At 41.0% G+C, this 20902-nt stretch overlaps 1 protein-coding gene across 1 annotated transcript in view; it reads left to right on the top strand.

Moving 5' to 3' along the window:
* Nucleotides 1–6535: 6535 nt before the first annotated feature.
* Nucleotides 6536–20902, top strand: part of LOC102907475 (uncharacterized) — a 45524-nt gene continuing 31157 nt past the window's right edge. Inside the window, 2 exon segments of the mRNA XM_076573840.1 lie at nucleotides 6536–6626; nucleotides 7972–8072. Of these exon segments, the coding sequence (XP_076429955.1) occupies nucleotides 6575–6626; nucleotides 7972–8072 (153 nt within the window). The 5' untranslated portion in view covers nucleotides 6536–6574.

Here is a 20902-nt window from a genome sequence, read left to right on the forward strand (position 1 = left end):
CCCTGGGACTTAGGAGGGGATTGAGATATACATGTTGTGTTAGGTTGAGCATTGCCCAATGTTTTATTCTCTGTACTTTGGCCAGATATGTATCACCATGTAAATCACAATCTACTTTAATTAGAAGCATTAACTTGAGGGATGAGAGGTCCATTGATCTATGGATACAATGGTAAATTATTTTAAGTCAGTTTAATTCTTTGTCCCCTTAACAGCATAATAGCAGTACATTCTTCCCTAAAGCCCTGTCTGTCCTTAGATTCTTAGTCTGATAGTAGCACCAGGTATGTGTATGTATCCTGTGGAGAAGGACTGAGATACAGTCAGGAAGAAGTTGCTTTATCCCATATTTGTGCTACTATTGCACCGGTGGGTATGTTTTGTCAGATTGGTCATTATTGTAGCTTGAAGCGCTTGCAGTTGGGCAAGACTGATGATAACTTGTCTCCTTGCTGATGATAACATGCTTGCATAGCATGATCCAGCACTATGACAGCAAGTCAATGGAGATAAAGCTTCTGTATCTTTTCCAGTTTGATTTTTTTTTTTTGAGACAGGGTTTCTCTGTGTAGATTTGCGCCTTTCCTGGAACTCACGTTGTAGACCAGGCTGGCCTTGAACTCACAGAGATCCCCCTGCCTCTGCCTCCCGAGTGCTGGGATTAAAGGCGTGTGCCACCACCGCCTGGCTCCAGTTTGATTTTGCAATGCTTTATACTTAAGCATATGGTGACTTCAGCAATAGGGTCTCACCATCATGTTCTTGAGGATAATCAAGAGCAATAACAATACAATGTAATGTTTCAGAGGTGTTTGGGACCTAGTTGGCAAGAACTATAGCAGAAGTAACTTATACACGGCACAGAGTTTTTACGTGTTATCCTCTGTTGTCTAGTAGGGGCACTGTTGCTCTGTTTAAGAGTAACTCCATTTTAATTCTCTCTCTCTCTACTCTCTCTATTTTCTTTTCTGTGCATATGTTTGTGACTTTCTGTGTGTGAGTGTATGTTAATAATATTAAAGTATAATCAATTTCCATGTCTTTTTCAAAAGGTCTTTGGCTTTATTTATCTCATTCCCTTCACCCTCTGGTAGCCCACCTCCACTTCCCATCCCAGTTTAATTTCACTTGGTCCATTTTTCCTTTTTTATCTGTGCATTCTATCTCTGCTCTATTCATAGCTGTTGCCATGGCACTTCATTAGTTTCGTGAACGTTATGGGTCTTGCAATTGAAACACATATCTGAAAATTTAACACCAACTTCCACAGGGAAAGAAAACATGTGATGTTTATCTTTCTTGGTCTGGGTTACCTTTATCAAAATAACTGTTTCCAGCTCCATCTGTTTAGTTGTGAATTTCATAGTTTCATTTTTTCCCCCAATATCTGAATGACATTACCCTGTATGACCAACAATTTTCATTATTCATTCATCAGTTGATGCAAATCTAGGGTGCTTCCATTTCCTGGTTATTATAAATATAATCACAATAAACATGAACTAGCAGATGTCTCTAGAAGAGGATGTGGACTCCCTTCTGTATATATATGGAAGTGGTATTGCTGGGTCATATGGCATGTCTAGAGTGACCTTTCTGAATAACCGCCACACTGATTTTTAAAATGGTTGCACCAATTTGCATTCCCTCAAGACTTGAAATGGAGTTTCTTTTCCTCATATCAATGACAGCATGTGTCATTTTTTTTTATTTTAGGCATTCTGACTGGGGTAAGATGAAATTAGAGAGAAGTTGTAATTTGCCTTTCCTCAATAGCTAAGTATGTTAAACACTTTTGTTTGTCCTTAATTTGTATTTTATTTTTTGAAAATTCACTATTTAGTTCTATTTCCCATGATTAACATTTAAAATATAAACACATAACAACTCCCTTCTCCTTCCTGTTTCTAATCATTTCATGGCCCCCACTTACTCCATCTCAAATTGGTTGTCTCTTATTTTCTGTTATTACTTTTATATGTCTATGCACATAAATATTTAAATATAAGCTGCTGAGTTTATTTGGATATATATATATATATATATATATATATATATATATATATATATATATATATATATATGCAGGACAGACCACTTTGTTTTTGGTAACCAACTGGGAGGCTCTTGCCTGGGAAAATTAATCCTCCTTCTCTCAACACTCAGTAGTTTCCTGCAGTACTTTGTTTAGGGATAGATTCTCATTAAATTCCTTTCCCTCACCTTATGTTAGCATATCTACTGATCATGTTTTCTTCATCACCTGAGATCTTGCAGATCTTTCAGATCTCAGGGTCTGTCCACCCTGCCAGCTGTGGTTTTGGGTTCCCAGATCATGTATGATACCTTCTCTGGAGGATCAGGTCTCCTCTTCCAGGGCCCTGTGGTTTTAGTTGATGGCTGCCCTGCTGTCTCCACTGGTCATGATCTTAGAGCAGTCCTCCAGTGTAGCATAGAAGCACTCCCCATTCTGCCCATTTCCTCAGGGCTGAAGTCACAACAGGATTCTCAGGTCCTCTGAGTCAGGTTAAAAGAAAGTCTGGAAAGGCATTTCCTAGGAAAAGAGAAACATCATGAACAAGAAGGTGGGTTGCATAGTTAGTGTAACAAATGTTATACTTTATTGTGCTGATGGCTATCACACAAGGTTCACAGTCTGAATTCCTAGCTACGGTCCTAAGCCTATTTCCCCAATACTGTTGTGTAGTCAAAAGTGTTCTTCTGTCCCACCCAGCCCTATGGTCCTGCAGCCACTTATAAATGTCACTCAGGGGATTAATATTATTTACAAACTGTATGGCCAATGACAGGCTTCTTACTTAGCTAGCTCTTATCGTTTAACTCAACCCATAACTATTAATCTATGTATGGACATGTCTTTGGTGGCTTTACCAGTCCGCTGGCATATTGCTCCTTAGGCAGCAGGCTGGTATCTATCTAGACTCTGCCTTTCTCTTTCCTGTCTCTCTCCTTGGATTTCCCACCTGCCCCTAAACTGCCTTACCATAGGCCAAAGCAGATTATTTATTAACCAATGGGAACAACATATATTCACAGTGTACAGAAAGACATTCTCCAGCACTGTTGACCTATGTAGAGTATTTTGGTTGAAGGTCTGTTCCAGTCTTTAAAAGATATCTCTAATTAGAGAGTGGGGATCCTGGGTGAGACTTTCCAGCCACAGTGAAGTTCAAGGTGGCATATCTCCAGATTTGGAGAGCAGAGCATTACTCTTGGTCTCTGCTTATAAACTGTCCAGTGGACATCATGGGGTTCTAAGACTGTGTCTGGTTATCCTGAGTAAGTGATGTCATTGAATTCTGGTTATCAGGTGCAGCCTTGGGTATAGTGGAGTTCCTTACTATGCTATTTTTACATGTCTAAAGACATGTATGTTTTTACTATGCTCATTATAGTAAGGCTTCTGATTCATATATGGCTGGCCATGAATAACAAATAATATATCAGAATGCCTTGAAATTAATAATGGTATGGCTTTTTCTCATGAAATGAAAAAATGGGAAAAATAACAGTTACCTGTACAATAAAATTACCCTGTGCAAGGTATTGGAAGCAGAGTTATTAAAACAGGCATCTCAGAAAACATAACCAGTGTCAAGGAAGTGCCTTATTTCCACTATGTTGAATTGGAGGACAAGGAGCAACCTTGCTATTATTCCTACACTGGTTGAAATGTAAGACAAATACTTCATATAATCTATCATGGGGCCTTGGATGGCTCCACTGAAAATTTCATGGTCTTATAAATTATGGTATGGAACCAAACATACTTTTGATCTTTCTCAATACTGTGGGTTCATTGTTTCCTCACACAGGAGAACGTATCATACTTCCTTGTGAACATTAATACTTAGTACCTGTGGTAGTCTAAGTGTAATTGGTGCTCATAAGCTCAAAGGGAGTGGCACTATTAGGAGGTGCAGCTTTGTTGCAGTAGGTATGGCTGCTGTGGGATGGGCTGTATGTTAAATGTGTTGCTCTGATTGGTCAATAAATAAAACATTGATTGGCCAGTAGCCAGACAGGAAGTATAAGTGGGACTAACAGAGAGGAGAACTGAGAGAACAGGAAGGCGGAGGGAGACACTGCCAGCCACCACCATGACACGCAGCATGTGAAGATGCCAGTAAGCCACAAGCCAAGTGGCAAGGTATAGATTTATAGAAATGGATTAATTTAAGATATAAGAACAGTTAGCAAGAAACCTGCCATGGCCATACAGTTTGTAAGCAATATAAGTCTCTGTGTTTACTTGAGCGGCTGTGGGACTGGCAGGTGTCAGAGATTTGTCCTGACTGTGGGCCAGGCAGGAAAACTCTAGCTACATATGGCCTTGTTCGAGGAAGTGTGTCAATGTGGGAGTGAGCTTTGAGGTCTCATATATTCTCAAGTCACTCCCAATGTCCCAGACAATTTCCTTTTCCTGTGGGTCAAGTTGTACAATACCCAGCTCCTTCTCCAGCACCATGTCTGCCTGCATACCACCATGTTGTACCATGATGATAATGGACTAAATCTCTGAAAATGTATGTCACCTCAATTAAATGTTTTTCATTTATAAGAGTTGTCATGATCATGGTGTCTCTTCACAGCAATAGACACCCTAATTAAGACAATACATGATTTATTACCCATTAGAAAGAAAATATGAGAATGCTGCTAATTTTACTTTTGATACAATCATATCACACATAACCTTGTGGTGTTGCTCTTCATGCATTATTAATAGAAAACTCAGTAATCCAGTATAGTCATTCTTTATTTCATGTAACATACAATAACAGCTATTTAACTTAATGTGTTGATAGCACAATATATTATACTATAATTGTGTATTAACAACCTCCTTTATTTTTTGATCCCAGTAAAATTTAAAAAAGAGCAGTATTACAAAAATTTCAATATGATACTTGAAAAATTTCTAACTATTTTAGAAAACATTATTAAAAATTCATTGGGTTACTGGCAGCTGGAATATTTATTTTAATAGGCATTATTTCAGCCTCCACAGTTGGAATCTTAGCATACAACAAAATGTGCAAACAACTCAATTTTCAAACAAACTAGTTAAAATATTTTTAAATTAGAAAAAGTTCAAGAAAATTTGATATTGATTTTATAGAATGATTGGATGGTGGAAAACAACCTAGGAATGTAAACTAAAATTTCTCCCACTTCCAGTTATCTTGAAATATAAGTAAATATACAGGAAATTCCTTGGAAGCTCCATTTTGTGTAGAAAATTGCAGCACTTTGAATAATAAACCAATGGTATAGACGAAAATGTTTACTGAAATTTATTTTAAAATATTCAATATGTATTTATTAAGCTGTTTATAGATGGTGAGTTCTAGGCCAGCTGGAACTTTCTAATGAGATCCTGCAACAAACAAAATGCAAAATTATATTAAACTATATTTGTGAGAGTGTGTGTGTGTGTGTGTGTGTGTGTGTGTGTGTGTGTGTGTATGGTGTGTGTGTTATTAAGACATGTCTTATTATCATACTCCCTATGTGGACCAAGCTGATTTGAATTCAAGGAAATCTGCCTGGCTCTGCTACATACCGTGCTTGGCTACATTCATTTCTGAGACTAATTTGACAGGGACCAGTGGTGACACTGGAAATGACATCGTCCTGAATCTCCTGTGCTCTTCATTATTTAGTTTTGTTCTTCTTTCTTTTGTGCTTGTGTGTGTGCATGTTCTTGTGCGTGTGCATGTGTGCATGTGTGTATGTGTGTGAAAGCATATAACACATGCTTTCCTCAAACTGCCAGTGGTCTTCCTGCTTCTGTACTCCCATTTATTGCTCGAGTGGTCTCTCCTAAAACTATTTAGTGAGAATTGAGAATGGTCAGATAAAAATACCAGTTCTGTGAAAGATGAAAGACCCAGAGACACAGCCTCATGCTGTGTTGCTGCAAACTGGGTGTTCATAGGGACCTCTGCTCAGGTCAAGCTGGGGCACCTCAGTGCACTTTGGAAAAGGATTTCAGGATCAGTAAATAAAAATCAGAGTTAGACAATCCTCAGGGGAGTCTTTGCCCTGGAGGAGATGGGAATTGGGGGAGGGTCTGGTGAGAAGGCGCGGGGGGGGGGGGGGGGGAGAGAACAAGGGAATCCGTGGCTGATATGTAAAATTAAATTATATTATAAAATTTAAAAAATCAGTTAAATTTTATCTTGAGACAGGTTTTCTCTATGTATTTGTGGCTTTCCTTGAACTCAGAATGTAGACAAGGTTGGCCCCAAACTCCGAGAATTTGGCCTGGGTCTGCCTTCCAAGTTTTGGAATAAAAGTTGTGCCCACATCATACAACTTGTAATTTTATTATATATTTACTTCTGACAGTTTGTATGGGTTGGTTCATTTGTGTGTGGAAGGGTGTGCATGTGTGTCATGGGATGGGTGTAAAAATTCAGAGAATAACTTTAGTCATTGGGTCTTTCCCATCGGCACATTAGAGACATGGTCTCTAGTTTGCTATCACATATTCATATTTTGCAGGATTTCTCCTCTCTGCCTTTCAAATTACCTTAAAAGCATTGGCATGCACTGTTGCAACCGGCTTTATAATGCAGAAGTAAAGGGAGAGTTGCAAGGTGAGTAAATTATCTATTAACCCATTCTCTCAGCCCTAAAGTTTATTAAATAGAGATTTTTTGGAGTGAGTCTGTTTTGAGACACAATCTCACTTTATTAATCCTGACCTGGAACTCAGTATATCGTAGAGAGGCTAGACCTGGAACTCACAGACATTTACCTGCCTCTCCCTCATGTGACCACACTTGGCTAAAAAGAGTTATTTATCATGGATTTAGCACAGATATTAGTAGAGAGAAAGGACTTTTGGGAAAGTGTGGTCTGGTGAGGGAGCGCCACACTTAAGAACTGACACAAAGCCATGTATACGGTTCTGATGACTTTGTAAGTTTCCTTTCAATGGGTCCTTAGGGAGTCTCTCTCTCTCTCTCTCTCTCTCTCTCTCTCTCTCTCTCTCTCTCTCTCTCTCTCTCTCTCTCTCTCTCTCTCCTTTCTCTCTCTCCTTTCTCTTTGCCTCTCTGTCTCTCTTTCTCTGACTCTGTCTCTCTCTCCTTTTCTTTGGTAAAAAAAATCATAGGTCAGTTGCTGAGGTTGCTTTAAGGGATTCTAATTTATATGTTAAAAGCATGGGTCAGTAGAGTTCTGTATGGTTCCTTAATCTACATGGGGTTCATAATCCTGCCCTGGAGATTCTCAGCAAATTGCAATAGCTGCTTACATCTGGAAAAGGAGAAAATCCATACTCAAAAGATTTTTATATACTTTGCCCTCTAACATGGCCATTGGCTTTTGAGATATCACCAAAAAAATATTGTCCCTGTCTACACATGCAGTCTACATAGAAATATTATGAACTTTGTGTGATGGTTAGTATTGATTTTCAATTTGATAAGATCTAGAATCAGCCAAGGGACACTCCTCCAGCCATACCTGTGAGGGCTTATCTAGAACCTGTTATTCTCTGGTGTGTGCTTATGAGAGATTATCTTGTATATTAAGTTCATTGAGATGAGAAGACTCTTTTTCTTAACAAAAGTGATAGCCCCATTCCATACCATGGATTTGGTACTGAATTATGTAATAATGACCAACATTCATCACTGTCTGCTTCCTGACTATGGATAAAGTGTGATCAACCACCACAGTTACTTCTTATAAATCTTCTTTTTATTTACTTTTAAAATCTTACCTTTTGAATTTCTACATGTTCATGCTATGATACTCAGTAAAGTTGAATAAGAAGTCACCAAAGCCAGATATGGTGTCCCAACCCCGTGATCACAAAATTTAGGAGGCAGAGAACTTAGTTTGAGGGTTACAAAAACATCTAAGAACTGAGTGTACAATGGCATATGGATCATACAAGTCTATGGTGGAGGAACTGACTCTTGTTATCTTCTACAGACCAGAACAAGCCTGTCGGCCTCTGGATAATCTCACCTCTGAGGCTCAAGGTGTCTTCTTCCATGAGGCATGTGAACCCCAAGTCCTGGGCTGTGGGAGATGTGAGTCCCTGTTGTCTTGAAATCCAAGTTCACAACATTTCTATAGTGGTAGCATCTCAGGATGTGTGAGGGTAGGGGATGGGGCGGAGGTTCTGCCAGGCTGCTGAATCAATGGAGCTAATGTATTTCTGCGCATTTCCTTCTCACATTCCGATGTCCTTGTTACTTGACTGAGGCAAGCCAAGCAAGTTTGAGGCACAAACAGTAATTATAAGGCTGAGGATAGGAGCACTTCATCAGGCTCTACCCAGTGTCCCAGGAGGTCACATGTCATTAGGCCTGAATCACATACAGTTGCATGGGAAAGATGTTGTACACCCAGAAGGAGGGAATACCTTTCTGTGATGGAATATCAACAGTCAGCAAACCTGATGGTGGTCATCCCTTATAAGCAGGCACATCTGATCACAGGATGGTGCCAACTGTTTGTCCTTAGATAGTACTGAGCAACAAGAATCAAACAAAAGAAAGCTGAATAGGAACTGTTTATAAGATAATATAATTAAATAGCACTTCCTAGGAACAATCTGTTAAACTGAAACTTAGAGAAAACAGAAAGCAGTTTTCATATAATACATGGCATCACTATTATAACCATACTTTTGGTTTTTAATGGGTGTAGGTAGGCAATACAAAGAAACAGCAAATACATTTTTTAAAAAAATCAGCCAATAGATGTGTACAGTATCCCGTACAGCACAACTATGAAATCCCTCTTAAAACTATGATGTTCCAGCTTAGTACAGAAAGATCTTTACCCAGAGGGTTCAATCTATCCTCTCTCCATAGATGCACATCTGATTAGTACATGTGTAGACATGTGACCACTATACATAAAAACTCAACAAACTATTACATCCTAGCATCTTATTCTGTAACAGGCCTGATTTACATACTACTTAGCTTTGGGATGTTTTAGAGGCAGTCCCCACCCCCCAGCTAAATTTCACTTTGTATGATTTACTATGTCCTAAGCATTGGTAAATCCTTTACATCACCAGTTCTATTCTTCTACTTCACAGCGCAGTAGAGGAGTGCTACCCAGTACATGAGATGCCATTTGTAATCTCCACAAAATTAACTCCAAATGGATCTTACACATCAATGTCAAATTCAAAGTTCAGAACTCCTAGAAGATACTCGAGAAACTATGCCTCTCTCAGTTTTGCAACCTGTCTAAGCCTTGGGAGGTTTCTCTAAGGCCCTGCTGTATAGAGAGGGGAGAAAAGAGTTCCTTCTCTAAAACTAGGATTATGTTTAGGAGAGCTTGTAAAGGTCTGGGACCAGGGCCTTTGAAGGATTTGCTTCAGATCCTGAGAGCCATCTCTTTCCACACCTGGGGCTGTGGTAATAGATCCCAGCTACTGTGGACTTTGTTTATAATGATGTTCTAGAGATACTCTGGGTTCCTCTTGTGCAATATTGTCTGAGTAGCCTCCGTCTGAAAATGTATACTTTCTTTTAAAACTGAACCCATTGGTTTATATTAACTAGAGACTTGCTGTGGAATTTGGCTCAAATCTCCAGGCCATCTGGGATAGGTTTGTGCTTCAGGTGGAAGCCAGGGCTGGGAACCTCTGGACTGTTTCCCTTCAGCTTACCCGGTCCTGTCACTCAGGCTTCACTAGCCAATCAGGGCCTCGAGCAGACCCGCCAGTCAGATGGGAGGGTTCTTCCTCTGGGTGCTAGGCTTCTGGCACAACTCCTCTGTGGAGGAAGTCGGAAGTTGGCCCGTGTGCTGTGCCGTGGGCACTGCTGTGGGTAGAGTGTTTGGCAGCCACGCCATGGTGAGCGAGAGGCTTCTGCTCTCAGACCGGGAGGAATGTTCAGCCACGGTGAGCGAGGGGCTGCTTTCCCCAGGCTGGGAGGAGCGACCAGCCGAGCCCTGGGAGCCGGTTGGTGGGTCCTCCTAGGGGCTGAGTGGGAACCAGTGGCCAGATGCACAGTCAGCGTGGTCCTGTGTGGTCCTGCGAGTCCTACGTGTTCCTTCCTGATCCTGTGTGTCCTGCATGGTCCTTGCAACTCCCTGGGTTGGGGCAGCAGCCTCTGAATAACTTCACTGCATGGGCTGATTCTGCATTGGGAACAAGACTTAGAAATATCCTTGTTGTTGATGTCACTGTGAAATGCTCGCACCTGTATTCCCTGTGTTGTCACCTTGGAAGGCAGATTTGCCAAACACGGAGAGCCCTGCTCTCTAGTATCTTTCAGAAGTTCTGCACTTTCAACATTTAACATTTAGGTTTAGTATCTGTCTGCACTTGACTTTGTGAAGCTTGTAAAGGGCATCTCCTGAGTAGAGTAGCACTCCACTGCTAAACTGTGATGTAGAAGAGTAGAACGATGGTAATAGAATTGATGGTATAGTGATTTACCCATTCTTAGGAGACATTAAGTCACAAAGTAGAATTAAGATAAGAGAGGGCTGTCTCAGAGCTAACTGTGCCTTTTAGAGATTGGTATAAGATGTAAATGCTTATTCCCTAGCATTAACCAGCCATTAAGCAACATTCCCATAACAAAAGAGAAAACCCTGATTTGCAACCAGACAAAAGGGCCCCCCATTCCCTGACCCCTGTCAAAGAACAGGCTTCTAAGGTGCTATTCAAGGGGATATTATGGGGTCACAACCAACATTAAGTCCTGATGTGCCATCAAGGATATATTAAGTCCAGAACAGCTCTATCTCCAGTCTTTTTGAAAAGTTATTTTGAGTCAGGGTCTCTGATGTAGATTGAGGTGGACTTGAACCCTGTCTGTGTCTCCACAGGGCATTCCCCTTACTATTGTCCTGACTAAGCACCAGGAATTCTTGGATTGCAGGTCTGTAGCACCACAGAGTTCTAAAGTAACCACTTTGAGTCACATAGTGGACTGTCCATTGCAGTAACAGGAAAGGATTTGTGTGTGGATCATGGCATCTCCCTTCAGACCAAAAGAGGAGGAACAGTGTCCTGTGTACACTGCACGGGGAACAGAGTAGGCAATAGCTAGATCATGGGCTGGAGTTTAAGGCAGTGAGCTGCAGAGGTCTTCATCATAAAAAAGGACCTGCTGGGCAGGGGGAGTGACTTCCTGTGTAATTTAACTCCTGGTATTATTCCTTCCATGTGAATGAAGATAGGCAGAATTGGTGGATGCACAATTTAGTGAGGGTAACTTGAAGTACCGAGTCTTCAGTTTCCAGTTAGGGAACTCCCCTGTGCAGATATGTGCATTCCTGGTTAGCACAGTTAAGTCAGCTCAGAGGTTTGAGACACAGGCCACTGGCTTTACCTCCATGTGTCAGCTTATAGCACCCAGCAGCTGACAGTTTACATGGGAAAGTCATGCAGTGTCTTATGAATGGCATTCTCTCTAGCAGGGAAGTGCCTACTCTGTTGCAAAATCAGTACTGCTAAGTGTTCTTCCAATTATTTCTTTGATTTTAAAAGGTCAATTAGTGGTATCATTTTTTAAATTTCACTTTCTTTAAGTGTATTATAGCTCTAATCTCCAATTATTTCTGTTTTTTAATGTTTCCTAGCCATTAACAATTTTATTCATTTTTTTTTTACCTTGGGTGCTATTTATTTGTTTATATCAGTTTATAGAGCAGTCATTCTCAACTTGAGGGATCAAGGCTCCCCTTAACAGGAGTGGTCTAAGACCATCGGAATATGCAGAAATTTTTATTACAATTAATAACAGCAGCAAAATTTTAGGTATGAAGTAGCAGTGAAAATAATTTTATAGTTGGGGGGTCACCACCTCATAAGGGACTGTATTAAAGCGTGACAGCATTAGGAAGGTTGAGAACGACTGGTTTAGACCAATGTCCCCTGTACTCAGGCTTGCTTCACACTATATAACTGAGAATTACTTTGAACACCAAATCCTGCCTCTGCTGCCCAGTGCTGGGAAGACAGTCCTCCAAATCCTTCCAGGCTGGGCCTTGACTGGTAAGTGAGATGGAAAAATAGACCAGTGAATGAGTGTTCTCCAACCTTGCTAGATTTCATTGTGAAATTACAGATGAAGTGGGACCTGTGTAAGAGTTGAGTTCACTGACCCACAGTAAAGCAGGTGTAGTCACAGCACAAAAAGGGTTGGCAAGAAGAGGTTGAAAGCTTTCCCCTGTGACAGTTGACAGACAGTAGCAATGAGTAGTGAGGTCATCGATTTTAGATATTCCATAAATGTCCTGGCTGGTCATTTCTCTTTTTCACAGACCAGACAATCAAGAATCTGGATAAAGAATTTTCCTGAAACAAAATTACAGTAGTGGGCTGGAGAGATGGCTCACAAGTTAAGAGTACTGGCTAGTCTTCCAGAGGTTCTGAGTTCAATTCCCAGCACCCTCATGGTGGCTCACAACCATCTATAACAGGATCTGGTGCCCTCTTCCAGCCTGCAAGGATAATTGTAAACAACACTGTATACAAAATAAATATATATATATATATATATATATATATATATATATATATATATATATAAATCTTAAAAAAAATTACAGTAGTTACACCAGTTCAACCTAAATAGAAGAACTGAGTAAAATGGTGTGGCCCTGCCTAATGTGACTTTTTCCAGGTTTAAGATGTACAGCCTGGTAGAAATGCATGAGTAGTACTTAGTGTGCTCTAGTACACATCCCTAGTCTCTGGAGCACATGCCCATAAAGCCTGTTTCAACTTTCCAACATAAATTTTTTGTATTATAATGACCTCATTTCCACTATCTCTTTCCTGGTTCCAAGCCCTCCCACAGACCCTTCATTGTGTTCTAATCCATGGCCTATTCTGCTTTAACAACAGTTACTGTTTGAATGTGACCTGTGCTTGGCGTCAGGTCCTCCCAGCTCTGAAGCAAAGGGTTGGCTTCACTGGGCATTGAGTGTGTAATGGAATGTGCATGCAAAGGACCCTGTACCTTGGAACAGGAAGTGCTCTGGAGAATGGAAGATACTAAACTACAAATTTCCCAGACTAGGGCCATGTCTGACCTTAGTGTGGAAGGGCAGAGCTCGGAGAGGTTTGTGCAGTTTGAGTCATTTGATCTCTGCTCCCCCAGTAGAGATGAGCATTACTAATGTCCTGAGGTCCAACTGGGTGGTCCTAACTAATGAGGAGCTTTGGGAAGGCTTAGCCATCAGGAGCACCAGTGTGAGGGAGCTTACAGGTTATTTCTAGGATTCTCCTCTGCCTCTACTATAGGGAACTGTAAGCAAGACCACAGTCGTGCCATTGTGAGTGTTGGGTCCACTGTCCCCAGATCAGGAAGAGCAGGTTGGCTGATCTGTAAAGAGTCTAAGCTGCTGGGACTGGGATGGGCCATGAGCCAGACTGTTTCTGTTGGTCCCTGTGGTGACCTGGGTAGTGTCCCTTGGCCTCTGATCCTTAGTGAGTGTGGATTCCCTGGGGAAGAGAAGGTTCTGCCACCCTGGTATGGGAGGCTATGATGCTTGTAATATCACTGTCCAGTGTGCACACACAGGCATTGCTTTTGTGACAGTGGGATTCTGGGAGGACAGATTGGAAAACTGAAGGTCTGGTTTCTACAAGTTCTGGAAGTTAGTTTTCCTTTTCAGTTTGTCTTATAAATGTTACAGACAGTTTAGAAAATGGTAGAAAGGGAGTGATGGGGATCATCCTTCAGCAATACATGATTAAAATGCTTTTTAGCTTTCTGTTACTGCCAGCCACTATGGTGTGATTCAGTGAAGGTCAGTTCCAGCGGACAAAAGGGAGTTCTAAGCTGCAGAAGTATCTCAGGTTTGCATGGTTTTACGCAGGTGGATAGGGCAGATGCCACATCTTGTGGGATGGAATAATCTATGTGGGAGGAAACACACTGAATTACTCTTCTACGGTGTTTTCTGTGTGGGCATCATTGAAGCTGGGTTTGCCTGAAAACACAAGGGAGCATGAAGGCTGCAGAACAATAGCAGGGTCTGCAGGAGATCACCTCCCTTTGCAGAGAGAGCTCTAGAACATGGAGCCTCTCTGGAAGAAACATCAGTACCTACCAGGTCAGAAACATAACAGCGTAAGGGTCACTTTGAGTTAATTTTGTGAAAGTTGTGAGATCTTTGTTTATTTAATTTCTATACACACAGTGTCATAGGTAGTTGCCTGCCTTTTATCTTGCCCTAAAAACATTGAATTATAGGCATACACTGTTGCAGTTGGCTTTATAATACAGAATTAAAGGGGTAGTTGCAAGGTGAGTACTTTATCTGTTAGCCCACTTTCTCAGCCCTAAAGTTTATTAGGTAGAGATTTATGGATTGAGTCTGTTTTAAGACACAGTCTCACTTTCTAACCTGTCTGACCTGGAGCTCACTATGTAGTAGCTATCTAGACCTGGAACTCACAGACATCCACCTGCCTCTTCCTCATGTGACCGCACTTGGCTGTAAAGAGATGTTTATCATGGATTTAGCACAGATATTAGTAGAAAGAAAGGACTTTTGGAAAAGTGTGGTCTTGTGAGGGAGAGCCACACTTAACAATTGACACAAAACCATGTTTACAGTTCTATTGACTTTGTAAGTTTCGTTTCAATGGGTCATTAGGAATTCTTTCTGTCTCTCTATCTCTCTGTCTCTGTCTCTTCTTCTCTTTGGTAACAAGATCATAGGTCAGTTGCTGAGGTGACTTGGATAGGATTCTGATTTAATAAGGTAAAAGCATGGGTCAGAAGAGTTCTGCATGGTGCTTTACTCTACATAGGGTTAATAATCCTGCCCTGAAGATTCTCAGCAAATTGCTGCTTACATCTAGGAAAGGAATGAGTCCATACTCAAAGGTTTTTATATACTTTACCCTGAAGCATGGCTCATTTGTATTTGAGATATCACCAAAAAAAGGAATATTGTCCCTGTCTACACAAGCAGTATACACAGCAAATTTTATTAATTTTGTGTGATGATTAATATTGATTTTCAATTTGATAAGATCTAGAATCAGCCAAGGAACACTCCTTCAGCCATACATGTGAGGGCTTATCTAGATTATGATATTCTCGGGTATATGCTGATGAGAGATTATCTTGTATATTAAGTTCATTGAGAAGACTCTTGTCCCTTCTAGAAGTGACAACACCATTCCATTCCATGGATTTATGTAATAATGACCAACATTCATCACTGTCTGCTTCTTGATTGTGGATACAGTGTGATCAACCATCATTACTTCCCACCAAGCTACTTCTTCTTCTTCTTTTCATTTTTGTTTATTAAGAAATTTTCTACTCACTCTACAAAATATATATCACCTACAGATCCCATTTCCTCCCTCCTCCTACCCCCAGTCATCCTCCCAAGCCACCCCACATCCCTGCATTCCTCAAATCAAGGTCTCCCGTGGGGAGTCAGCAGAGCCTGGCACACTGAGCATAGGCAGGTCTAAGCTCCTTTCCACTGCACCAAGGCTGCACAAGGCGTCACACCACAAGAACTGGGCTCCCAAAAGCCTGCCCATGCACCAGGGATGGATCCCAATCCCCCTGCGTGGGTGCCCCCAAAACAGTTCGAGCCAATCAACCATCTTCCATATCCAGAGGGCCTAGTCCAGTCCCATGGGGGCTCCACAGCCCCTAGTCCACAGTTCATGGGCTTCCACCAGTGTAGCCAGTCATCTGTATGTCTTCCATCGTGATCTCAATGTCCCCCGCCTGCAGAATCCCTCCTCTCTCTCATCGATTGGATTCCCGGAGATCAGGCTGGTGCCTGGCCGTGGATCTCTGCATCTGCCTCCATCAGTCACTAGACAAAGGCTCTATGATGGCCGTTAGGGTATTCAGTAGACTGGTAACCAGAGTAGACCAGTCCAGGCACCCTCTAGACCACTGCCAGCACTCCCAGGTGGGGTCATGCTTGTGGAATCCTGAGAGCCAAGGCTACTTCTTATAAACATTCTTTTTATTCATTTTTAGAAATTTTACTTCTTGAGTGCCCACATGTTCACACCATGACACTCAGTAAAGTTGAATAAGAAGTCACCAAAGCCAGATAAGGTGTCCCATTCTTGTGATCCCAAAACTTAGGAGGCAGAGGCTGGAGTTTGAGGGTTTCAACATCATCCAAGGACTGAGTGTACAATGGGGTATGGAGGCAGGCCCCCAGGAACAGACAAGACTGTCTTGGGCTCAGTGTCCTTCCCCAGACTACAATAAGCCTGTGGACCTCTGGACAATCTCACATCTGAGGATCAAGATATGTTCTATAATGAGGCATGTGAACCCCAAGGTGGAAGCTGTTGGAGATGTAGGTCCCAGTTGCCTTAAAATCCAGGCTCACAACATTTCAGGGTGACAGGGTCTCAAGATGTGAGTGTAGATGATGGGGAGAAGACTTTGCCAGGCTGCTGATTGGATAGGGTTAATATCTCTCTATCTTTCCCTGCTCACATTTCTGTGTCCTAGTCACTTGATTGAGGGCAAGCTGTAGCTAGAGTTTTCCTGCCTTGCCCACAGTCAGGACAAATCTTTGTCACCTGCCAGTCCCACAGCTGCTCAGACCCAACCAAGTAAACACAGAGACTTATATTGCTTACAAACTGTTTGGCCGTGGCAGGCTTCTTGCTAACTGTTCTTATAGCTTAAATTAATCCATTTCCATAAATCTATACCTTGCCACGTGGCTCGTCGCTTACCGGAGTCTTCACATGCTGCTTGTTATGGTGGTTGCTGGCAGTGACTCCTTCCGCCTTCCTGTTCTTTCTTTTCTCCTCTCTGTTAGTCCCACCTATACTTCCTGCCTAGCCACTGGTCAATCAGTGTTTTATTTTTTGACCAATCAGAGTAATTTGACATACAGACCATCCCACAGCAGCAAGCCAAGCTGATTTGAGGTACAAATGGTAACTGCAAGGCTGGGAATAGGAGCACTTCCCAGGCTCCATCAGTGCACCATCTACAGGTCAGGACTAGATGTCCAGACAGTAGAGACTCCAGGGAGGTGATACTGGGACTCAGAGAACTGAAGCACCTCCAGTGCCCTGGGAACTCTCAGGTCCTTTCCTGTCTCCTCCTGTCCTTTCCCATCTCCTTCATGTCTCCTCCTGTCTGCTGTGTTTATTCTTTACCCCTTTCGGTCCTCTCAAATTCAGTAAGCTGTCAGGTAAAAGTAGAATCCACATACAGTAGACTGAAGGACTAGATACTACCTTTGCTTGATATCTGGGCAGAGCCCAGGCAGTTTGGTAATTTGCTGGGATTCTTCTGCCTCGGTATCTTGCCTGCCAATCTAAGACAGAAGGGCTCATGAAGAGCTGATGATACTGTAACAGATTTGAAACACCTGAGGAGAGACCCTGAGAGGTCAGTGAGTAGAGTGGACACCTGAAGGGGTGGTATATTGGAGAAATTATTTTGGCCACTCCACGTAGTTAAAAGGATATTTATTTAATGGCATAACTCACAAATTAAGTGAAAGGTAGGTCACAGGGTCTGGGAAAGGTGTATCGCAGTCCAGCGGTGTTCTCTGGAGCTCTGCTCAGTCCACCTCCAATGTTCAGCGTCCCAGCACAGTGAGAGAGCACAGAGAGAGCCTCGCCCATCCAGCTCTTGGGTTTCCAGGCACCTCCCCTGGCCCCGCCTTGTAGGCGTGACAGTTGCCAGAGTCTCAATGGGGGTTGGAACTTCCAGATCCAAGTTCGAATGGCTACCCACTACATCTCCCCCTTTTTGTCTAAATAAGAAGGTTCTAAACTAATACAAGACTATATACAAATGAATGGTTATCAAATATTGTCCAGGAATAATGAGGGATAATGACCTAGATAAGATGTAACTACAACCAATGCAAACAATATCAAGCAAGAAACACATATTGAAATCCAGAGAAGTATAGAGCATAGGTAAATGGCATGTTACAGAGATCATTCCAAAAGGTGTCCAATCCTAAAGAACCTGAATCTAATACTTAATATGTTCTATCTAAGATATTATATATACTAAATTGCAATTATAACTGCTAGTCTTCAATCCCATCAAAGACCTGAGAAGGAACATAATGGTACCTGAGAAATGGTAGATGGATGCAAGCAACTTTCAGGAATCTTGCAAGAGTAGACCAAGACAGCTGACAGCCTGGACAGTCACCTAATGTTTCTCAGCATTGTTGGTGCATTCAAATTGGCTACAGGCCTAGAGTATCTGACAGACCATTTTCAGAAGCAGGAATTCTGAAAGACTATCTTACCCTGTCTTGGCAGAGTACAGTGGTTGCTTTCCTTGTGTCCCGCTTGTCCAGAAAGGACAGCATTGCATTTGTACTGTCAGCCATCAAGGCAAGTGCAGTTCTTTGCCCAGTAGGCCATTTTGTGCCAAAAAGACAAACTTCCAAATGGAAATGTCTTAGAAGCCCAACATTCTCTAGGGATCAATTGGTGCAGCCAGGAGCAATTGTGTCTCAGGTCAACAGAATTCTAAGTTATTTAAATGCCATATTCTTTAGGTCAATGAAGTGTTTGAAGATTACCTGTCCATCTGACCTATGTATCTATAAATCTGCATAACCTAACTAACATAACTATAGAGATGACAGGCATAGGTGACTATAAATCTATAAGTCTTATCTACCAAAATAACCTAAGGACTAAGGCTTCACGTAAACAAGGTAAACAGTCTATAAGCAAATGTATGGTGAACAACGATGACTTCGAAATTGTGACAATACACAAGATATTTATAACAGAGTTAGGAATATATAGTGCGATATGCAATATGACAATAATCTTATATATATATCAATATACCGAATATCCTAAACAGAAGTAGAACATATATAAAGTATGACAGATATAAATTTACATTTGTATCAATATAAAAATGTTTCAAATAAGAGTAGAAATATATGTACATTATAACAAATATAGTTCTGTATTTGTATCAATATACAAATTATCTTAAACAGGAGTATAAAAATAGTTTACATTTGTATCAACATATAAGAATCCATAACAGTACAAATTATAGTGCAAAATTATCTAAGGTTGCTATTTTACTAAATTTGTTTACTAGTATATACAATGATTTACCATCATATCATATACCTATCCGTTCCATTTCTTCTCCCCCCCCTTTTTTTTTTACAATATTGAGTCTAATATTTTCTTCCACCCCCAACCCTATAACCATCATCATTAACCCTGAGAATTATGAAACCTAAGGGAGAAGGGGCGTCATTTTCTTAGAATTGCTTCCTGCCGTTTAGGGGGTGATGTTATCTCTGTTGGGTACTGTGAGAAAGCTCAGATAGTTAAATCTCAGTTAGTCTAACTGTAGGTTCTGCAGCAAGTTTTAGAGTAATGGGTAAGATTGTCTGAAATTCTAGCAAGAAGTGTAGTATGATGATGATTACCATGACATCCTCTGGATTGGGTAGAGTTGTTGTTGTTGGGGCCCCATCTTCCTACTGGAGACGTCAGATATTGCTATCAGAAAAACATTGTTTTTATCAAAATGGAAAGTTTGGATTTAAAGATGACATGACATGTAAGAAAGGATTCTGAGAAATCAAGAGTAAGCATGGAGAGAATTAGAATCTTGAAGAAAATGGTCCCTTTTGATTGATTTCCTTCTGTCCCACAACAGAGGACTCTTCTGGTATGGGACTGAAGAATCTCTCAACCTTTTCTTTTTGCAATATGTTTGGGTTTATAGAAGGCATGAGCCAATTCCATCTACAAAGCCAGCTTGGTTTATAATTGAATTGGAACCACAACTTTTCTAGATTGATATGGATATAGATGTTAGACAAAGAGATTTTACCCTGTGTAGATTGTTATCAATAGATTCTTCCTTTCTGCTGTAAACATCTGGATATCCAAGGCCTTATGATTTCTGGAAGATGGGTATTTCCGTTATCCTGGAAAGACAAAAACAGAACCCTACCCCAACCTTTGATTGTTAAATTTTTCTTACAACTTGTAGAGATGTCACATTGGTGGATAAGCTTTTACTTCTCCTCATCAAGGGATTTCTCCTGTTCAAATCAAATTTTTATTAATTTTGTTGGTATCCATAGCTTTTCTTCTCCTGCAGAAACAAAGGCAAAACCCCTTCCCCAACGTAGAACATATCCAGGTTTCCATTCTGAGGTCAGCACATCCTTGAAATAAACTGGTTGGTTTAGCTCAGGAGTTTTGTCTGTTGTCCAATGTCTCTCCGCAGCTGTTGTTCCTTTCTCATCAGCATTAAGAAAATTCAAGGTTAATAAAGCACTATGCAGTCTATTTCTAGGAGTCATTGTTACCTGTTGCTGTTTATTTAGCATATCCTTTAAAGTTCGATTGGATCTCTCTATGACTGCTTGGCCTGTGGGATTGTGTGGTATAACTGTAACATGCTTTATATTGTAATAAGCAAAGAATTGTCTCTTTTATTGGAGACATATGCTGGGGCATTGTCTGTCTTAATTTGTACAGGTATTCCTATGATGGCCATAACTTCTAATAGGTGTGTAATCACAGAATCAGCCTTTTCAGAACTCATAGGAGTTGCCCATTGAAATCCTGAATAGGTGTCAATGGTATGATGTACATATTTTAATCTTCCAAATTCTGCAAAATGAAACACATCCATCTGCCAAATTTCATTTCTTTGTATACCTTTTGGATTACTCCCTGCAGGTAATGGAGTTTGGTTATAGATGGAACAAGTAGGGCATTTTTGCACAATATCCTTAACCTGTTGCCAAGTGATGGAGAAATCCTTCTTCAAACCTTTGCTATTTACATGGTATTTCTTATGACATTCTGAGGCTTCTAGCACATTACCTATTAGTAATTGATCAATCTCATCATTACCTTGTGGTAAAGATCCTGGCAGACCTGTATGGGATC

Source organism: Peromyscus maniculatus, chromosome 6, assembly GCF_049852395.1.
Source record: "Peromyscus maniculatus bairdii isolate BWxNUB_F1_BW_parent chromosome 6, HU_Pman_BW_mat_3.1, whole genome shotgun sequence".
In the NCBI taxonomy this organism is placed as follows: Eukaryota; Metazoa; Chordata; class Mammalia; order Rodentia; family Cricetidae; genus Peromyscus; species Peromyscus maniculatus.